The 7,536-nt window shown below is 48.9% G+C and overlaps 1 protein-coding gene across 1 annotated transcript; it reads right to left on the bottom strand.

Annotated features, from left to right (window-relative positions):
- Nucleotides 1-493: 493 nt before the first annotated feature.
- LOC119295497 (translation initiation factor IF-2-like) lies at nt 494-2,766 on the bottom strand. The gene is made up of 2 exons (XM_037573934.1): nt 2,593-2,766; nt 494-2,503 (listed from the first exon to the last, which is right to left on the bottom strand). Exons 1-2 carry the CDS (start codon nt 2,647-2,649, stop codon nt 782-784), a joined length of 1,779 nt encoding a protein of 592 aa, XP_037429831.1. The 5' UTR covers nt 2,650-2,766; the 3' UTR covers nt 494-781.
- Nucleotides 2,767-7,536: the final 4,770 nt, after the last annotated feature.

Here is a 7,536-nt window from a genome sequence, read left to right as displayed (position 1 = left end):
CCTCAGACAGAGCTTCAGGGATGGAGATGGCTTGCTTAGTTGCTTCAGATTAATCCTCAGACACTAGGACTAACGACTCCGACTGTAGTACAAGATAACGAAACCATCCTCCATCCCTAGGACTGACTGACTATCACTATCTTCTAGGTGCTGTTGTAATCTTGTGATTTGATTTGGGATCATTCCCCCGTCAATCCATCCATCTGGTTCGCGGTGACCCCTCGTCTTTCCATCTTATGATCTATGATCTAAACTCTAGACAAAGCAAAAGAGGGGAAGCAAGGCTACATCACAAACTGCAAACAAAATCCTTCTTCCAAATACAATGTGGCAGCCATTTTAAGACAAGGATCTCGAGTCGAAGCCACTCAAATTCAGTTAATATAATGTGTAATGTTTCACCATTCAAGCATGTTTTTCATTATTTGCCCATTCTACTATGTATGTCTCACTTCGAAATTTCAAGTCTAGCTTTGTTTGACGCAAAGAAAAATAATAATTAATTATTTCATGCGACTAAGAATTACTGTTATTACTGTAGAAAATAGCAACAGCGTTACTACTTATTATATATATGTGATCTGACACAAAATATAGATACATCATAAGAATTAAGGAAGGCGGCTTAGCTTACATGCATCAACCAATCGAGCACTCGCAGATTAGACTCAGATCACACATCCAGCATGCATCTTCAGCTCTGGTTTCCTACCCCCTTCTTGTATACGAGAAACAGATTTGGACTAGCTTCTTCAGACATGTCTCCAAACCAGGCCTGGTTTCAATCAAAGGCCAGTTGCTCTTTCCTTGGCCTCCCACGCCCTCTCTTCATCACCACCGACACAATATCACCTGCCGATGATGGCTTCTCAAGTGCTCCCTTGGTTCCAGTTGACACGACATAATCTGATATTGGATTCTCAAGCGCCCCCTTCATCCCAGTTGACACAGCATCTACAGCTTCAGTTTGAGCCAACATTGCTGCTGCTGCTGCTGCTGCTGGCTTGTCTTTTCTTGGCCTCCCACGCCCTCTCTTGATCCCTGCAGACCGAGCATCCCCAGCTTCAGCAGGCATTGGTGCCGTTGGCTTGTCCACTTGCGGCTGCACGCCCTCTATCTTGATTCCGGACGACGCAGCATCTACAGTTTCAGGAGCAGGTGTTGCATCTCCAGTTTCTGCTGATGGTCTGTAGATTCTTGGCCTCTTGATTTCTGACGGCATAGCATCAACAGACCACCTTGCTGCTGGTGGCAGCTTCTCTATTATTATTGGCCTCCGATTCCTGGGAGGCCCTCCGTGTGTCTCCAGATGAGATGTAGGAGCTAGCATTGGTCTCCCACATCCTACCTTGAACCCCCTTGATGCCGGTGGAGTTGGAAGAGGCATTGTTGCTTCCTGTGATTGTTGCTCCTCCTCCTTTCTCGGCCTCCCACGCCCTCTCTTGATCTTGATGATGCCACCAGTTGTCGACGCAGTTGGAGTTGGAGGATGCTGTGCTGCTGCTGCTTGTGATTGTTGCTCCTCCTTTCTTGGCCTCCCAGGCCCTCTCTTGATCTTGGCGATGCCACCGGTTGACGACGCAGTTGGAGTTGGAGGATGCTGTGCTGCTGCTGCTGCCTGTGATTGTTGCTCCTCCTTTCTTGGCCTCCCAGGCCCTCTCTTGATCTTGGCGATGCCACCGGTTGACGACGCAGTTGGAGTTGGAGGATGCTGTGCTGCTGCTGCTGCTGCCTGTGATTGTTGCTCCTCCTTTCTTGGCCTCCCAGGCCCTCTCTTGATCTTGGCGATGCCACTGGTTGATGACGCAGTTGGAGTTGGAGGATGCTTTGCTGCTGCTGCTTGTGATTGTTGGTCCTCCTTTGTCGGCCTCCCAGGCCCTCTCTTGATACGACCACCACCACCACCACCACCAGTTGAGGGGGACGGCCCAACTCGCTGTAGCTTCCTTGGTCTCCCACGGCCTCGCTTTGGTTTCCCAGACAGCAGCACAGACCCTAAACCAGCACCAGAATGCTCTGTTGGCTCTCCCTTTGCAGGAGCAGGACAGGGTTCTCCAGGCGTTGCAGCAGCAGCCTTGCGAGGACGGCCGGCAGCATTCGCCGTGGAACTATTCCGCGGTCGCCCCCGGCCCCGCTTCTCTCCCAGCACAGGCACAGGCACAGGCACAGGCAGAGGCAGATGCAGATGCAGCAGAGGAGTGTAGGCATCATCATCGTCGTCGTCGTCGTCACTGCTACTGTGGAGGTGGAAGTGGAACCCAGAACCAGATTGATCATCCGAATCGAGATCGGGACTGTTACTCTCGGGTGGCTGGTGGTGGGAAGAGAACAAGTAGGAGAATCCGGAGGTGCAGAGGACGCCCTCGGCGACGAGGCGGCGGAGGTGGGCGGAGAGGAGCGCGTCGTGGCTGACGGGGAGCCCGGTGAAGCGTGCGGCGATGAATCCGGCGATGGCGGAGCGGGCGGAGGCGCCTCCCAGCTGGGCGAGCGCGTAAGTAATCATCTGCAAGAAAAGCAAGATCCATCTTATCCATGAGCGGGGAGGGGAGCGAGATTGGAGGACAAAGGAAGGAAAGGTGGGAGGGAGCTTGCGTTGGTGTAGGTCGGGTGGGGCCGCCCGGGTGCGGCGGCGGGCGCCGCCGACGCCATTGTCCGTCCGTCCTCTGCTTCTGCTTCTGCTTCCTTCCCCTGGAGTCCTCCGCCTCCTCCTGCTCCTCCTCCTATAGGGTTTTTTTTTTGAGGGAAGGGGTGCTCTTCCTCCTCCTATAGGCTATAGGTAGGTATAGGAAAAGGGAGCGTGGGTGGTGGGATTCATTCATTCATTCATTCATTCATTCATGGACCTGGACTACTGATTTTTTGGGTTAAATAATAGGAAGGAAGGAAGCTTTGCAATTGCTGGGCCGGATGGATGGATGGATGGGACCACCATTTACTACTTTCTCTCTCATCTCCTATTTTCTCTTTTGTCTCAAAAAAATTCTCCTATTTTCTCTCTCTACAAAAACCTCTCCATCTACTTCGCCGGCCCGAGGAATCTTATTCGTGGACCAGCCAACTTCGTGAGTGGGTGAGCGCGCCTCCCTCCTACTTCGCCTCCACGCCGGAAAAGGAGGCGGCGGCTCCCTGCTACTTCACCGCAATGCCGCCGTCGCCGCAGCAGACGTCGGAGGAAGCTGCCCCGGCGGCCTATCAAGGCGGTTCGAATAGGCTGGGTCACCTCCCGTCTTCATCGGCCTCACCGACGGCGGCGACAGCTGTCTACTAGGGCGGTGCGTAGACATTTATTAGAGTTTTTAAAATTTTAGTTATGTTTAAGTGGACTTTGATCAGCGTTTGACCGACCATTTATGTATAAATTATGTTTAATTTAGTCAATGTCGGTGCACGTCGCCAAAGTAGTTTAATCTGATGTATTAAAGGGTGGCGACCCCTTTCTCTGAGTAATACCCTGTATCTGATTTAGTGGTTGATCTGATCTAATAAAAGGTGGCGACCCCTCTCTCTCAGTGAGTTACAAAATCAATCTCTATCTGAGGTTCCTCGCTCGCTCCCTTGTCTTGGGCTTGTCTTGAGGAGAGGAAACCTATATCTAATCTCTTGTCTTGGGATCTAATCGCTAGAGATAAATTTCAGAAAAAGACATTATTGAATAGGCAATCAAGCATGAATAGTTGTATATCACGTGCCAATACATACAATATTTCTCTTTCAATTAATCACACTAGTCAAGGATATGATGGAAAGAAGACATTGGCATATAGATGATGGAGTTAATTGTGTGCTTTGTCCCACTCACACCAGGGAAGATAGGGATCATCTTTTCTTCAACTATAATTCTAGTCAGAGGGTTTGGAATTTTCTCCAGGTTGATTGGGAGGCTGGGAATGACATGGGCCAGATTGTGCTCAATGCTAAGAGAAAAATTTGCACAACCTTTCTTTGCTGAAGTGGTTTTCACTGCTTGCTGGAATATCTGGATCATCAGAAATGAAAAAGTTTTTAGACATGAAAGGCCCAGTTTTAATAGGTGGAGAGGGGCTTTTGTGAATGATATGTTTTTACTTTCTCACAGAATCAAGGTAAGGTTCAAGGAAGACCTGGTTAGATGGGTCTTCTTGTGAGGTACTTGGATCTAGCTCACATAGTCATGGCGAGAATTGGGGATTCGATCTAGAATTTGAATTTGCTGGCGTGTTCCTCCCAACCACCCACACGTCTGTTTCAGATACACATCGGCAGTAGCCGCCTAGTCCATCGCCAAAACGAAAAGGAAAACTACTAACGGCTATAAGTACTATTACACTGAAATCAACGGGCCCAGTTTGGGCTTGCAAGCCACTGGGGTGTCTTCTTGGGCCGACTGGACTTGGGCCTCGTCTCGGGCGCTGTAGCTGTCTTGCTGTTGTCGACACCAGATGTAGCCGATGCAGTTCCTCCTTCGTCAGCAGTCACCTGGGTCAACAGTGGTTTGCTGACATTCCCCCTCCGTTGAGAAACGGCTTGACCCCAAGCCGTAGCTCGAGGAAATTGTTGCCGTGGAGACTCCAGATCCTCCCACGTAGCTTCGTCCGGAGAAGAGCCACTCCACAATATCAGACCCTGCGCCACTGTTTTCTGGCCAACCTGACGCACTCTAGACTGAAGAACTTGTACTGGCACCTGCAGATCAGAAAACTGGGACGGAAGATTAGGAACAACCGCTGTACCAGGAGAGATCACCTTTTTGAGTTGTGAGACATGGAAAACTGGATGGATTTTGCTAGTAGCAGGCAATTCCAGCTTGTATGCCACTTCACCAATCTTGTCAAGAATTTTGTATGGACCAAAGTATTTGAAAGAGAGTTTATGATTTGCTCGGCGAACAACTGATGACTGGACATACGGTTGGAGCTTGAGAAAGACCAGTTCACCAACATCAAAAACACGTTCAGTCCTGTGTTTATAAACTTGAGCCTTCATTCTCTGATGCGCCCGGTGCAGATGTTGAGTGACAGAATCCAACACAGTCTGTCTTTCTAGTAGCCACTGTTGAATATCAGGGGAAGCTACAGTCACTAGTAGAAAACAGGGCTTTGGTCCAGGCCGGGTCAGCCCATTAGTCCCGGTTCAGTCCAGAACCGGTACCAATATGGGCATTGGTCCCGGTTCGTGAGCCCAGGGGGCCGGCCGGGCCACGTGGGCCATTGGTCCCGGTTCATCTGGACCTTTTGGTCCCGGTTGGTGGGATGAACCGGGACCAATGGGCCTCGCTCCTGGCCCACCACCATTGGTCCCGGTTGATGGCTTGAACCGGGACCAAAGGCTCCCCTTTAGTCCCGGCTCATGTCACCAACCGGGACCAATGATGTGCCTATATATATCCCTCGCTCGCGAGCAGAGCACCCCAGTGCTCTGTTTTTCTCTGGCCAAGGGGGAGAGGGCTTGATGGTGCTCTAGCTCACCTCCTATGCACACAAGGTGTTCGATGGAATGCCCGAGCCACACTACTTAAGCTTTCTCCTCTCCAAGCTCGACCTCCAAGATCCATTTTCCATAATATTTGTCTAGGTTTAGCGGTCTGTCACGCCCCGTACCCGTCTTCACCGCCGTCGATCACCCGCGCCGAGCTCATCGCCGGCACCACCGTGGTGAGCCTCTTGTTCTTATCTTCTTTCTGAAAGGAAAAATATTCTTACTTGTATGTTTACATAGATACTTGTATTATTTTCTTACTTTTATTATTGCATCTTATATAGTGCGATGGTTTTGGTATCCGCCCCCGTCGGCCCTCGTCCTGTCTATGATTCGGATGTGGTATATATATTATCTTTATAACTATTAGTTCATTTATTGTTTATGAAAATTATGTCGACCAACATGACATAGATTTTATTTATGTAGGATGTATGTGAATCGGAAATGCCAACCGACCCTATTGTCGAGAGGTTAAATTTAGTTGAAGAGGAAAACAATTTGTTGAAGGAAAAAATAAAAAAATTGAGGAGGAGAAGATGATATTGGAGTTGCATGTTGCGGATGTCGTCGATGATCACAAGATCAAGATGGATGCAATGCGCTTGAAGATTAGAAAGATTAGAAAATATGCCATTCATACCGAGGCTTGGTATCATTATGCCGTTGGATCGATTGTTACCTTGGTTGCGATTATGATCGCATTTGTTTTCGCATTGAAATGTTTACATAGTTTCAATGTATGGTTTAATTAATTAGATGCTCTGGAGAGCTATATGTTGTTAGATGAGAACTATGTATGCACTTTGGTTTTAATGTGATGATGAACTTCTATTAATTTGGACACTTAATTATATATAATGCACGCAGATGAACCGGCAATGGATGTACGGTGAAAGACACACCCGCGAGTACATTAAGGGCATGCATGAGTTTCTCGATGCGGCTGAGGCAAACAAGCAGAATGGTTTTATGTGTTGTCCATGCACTGAATGTGGGAATACGAGGTCTTACTCTAACCGGAAAATCCTTCACTCCCACCTGCTTTACAAGGGTTTCATGCCACACTATAATGTTTGGACGAGACACGGAGAAATAGGGGTTATGATGGAAGACGGCGAAGAAGAAGAGTACAATGACAACTATGTGCCCCCTGAATACGGTGATGCTGCAACGGGGGGAGCTGGTGAAGATCAAGAGGAACCAGACGATGTGCCCAATGATGCTGCAACGGGTGAAGCTGCTGAAGATCAAGAGGAACCATACGATGTGCCCGATGATGATGATCTCCTCCGGGTCATTGTCGATGCAAGGATGCAATGCGAAAGTCAAAAGGAGAAGCTGAAGTTCGATCGCATGTTAGAGGATCACAAAAAAGGGTTATACCCCAATTGCGAAGATGGCAACACAAAGCTCGGTACCGTACTGGAATTGCTGCAGTGGAAGGCAGAGAATGCTGTGGCTGACAAAGGATTTGAGAAGCTACTGAAAATATTGAAGAAGAAGCTTCCAAAGGATAACGAATTGCCCGACAGTACATACGCAACAAAGAAGGTCGTATGCCCTCTAGGATTGGAGGTGGAGAAGATACATGCATGCCCTAATGACTGCATCCTCTACCGCGGTGCATACAAGGATCTGAACGCATGCCCGGTATGCGGTGCATTGCGGTATAAGATCAGACGAGATGACCCTGGTATGTTGACGGCGAGCCCCCCAGGAAGAGGGTTCCTGCGAAGGTGATGTGGTATGCTCCTATAATACCACGGTTGAAACGTCTGTTCAGAAACGAAGAGCATGCCAAGTTGATGCGATGGCACAGTGAGAACCGAAAGAAAGATGGGAAGTTGAGAGCACCCGCTGACGGGTCGCAGTGGAGAAAAATCGAGAGAAAGTACTGGGATGAGTTTGCAAAGGACCCAAGGAATGTATGGTTTGCTTTAAGCATGGATGGCATTAATCCTTTCGGGGAGCAGAGCAGCAATCACAGCACCTGGCCCATGACTCTATGTATGTATAACCTTCCTCCTTGGATGTGCATGAAGCGGAAGTTCATTATGATGCCAGTTCTCATCCAAGGCC

The sequence above is a fragment of the Triticum dicoccoides genome, chromosome 1A (assembly GCF_002162155.2).
Source record: "Triticum dicoccoides isolate Atlit2015 ecotype Zavitan chromosome 1A, WEW_v2.0, whole genome shotgun sequence".
Taxonomy (NCBI): Eukaryota; Viridiplantae; Streptophyta; class Magnoliopsida; order Poales; family Poaceae; genus Triticum; species Triticum dicoccoides.
Note: the sequence above shows the minus strand (reverse complement) of the source record. Positions and strands in the feature narration are given on the sequence as shown.

What these genes read in the sequence shown, in the direction of transcription:
- LOC119295497 (XM_037573934.1), bottom strand. Translation starts at nt 2,649, where the DNA reads ATGGCGTCGGCGGCGCCCGCCGCCGCACCCGGGCGGCCCCACCCGACC. An exon ending in CCCACCCGACCTACACCAAC is followed by an intron (nt 2,504 to 2,592) that starts GCAAGCTCCCTC and finishes CTTTTCTTGCAG; the next exon opens with ATGATTACTTACGCGCTCGC.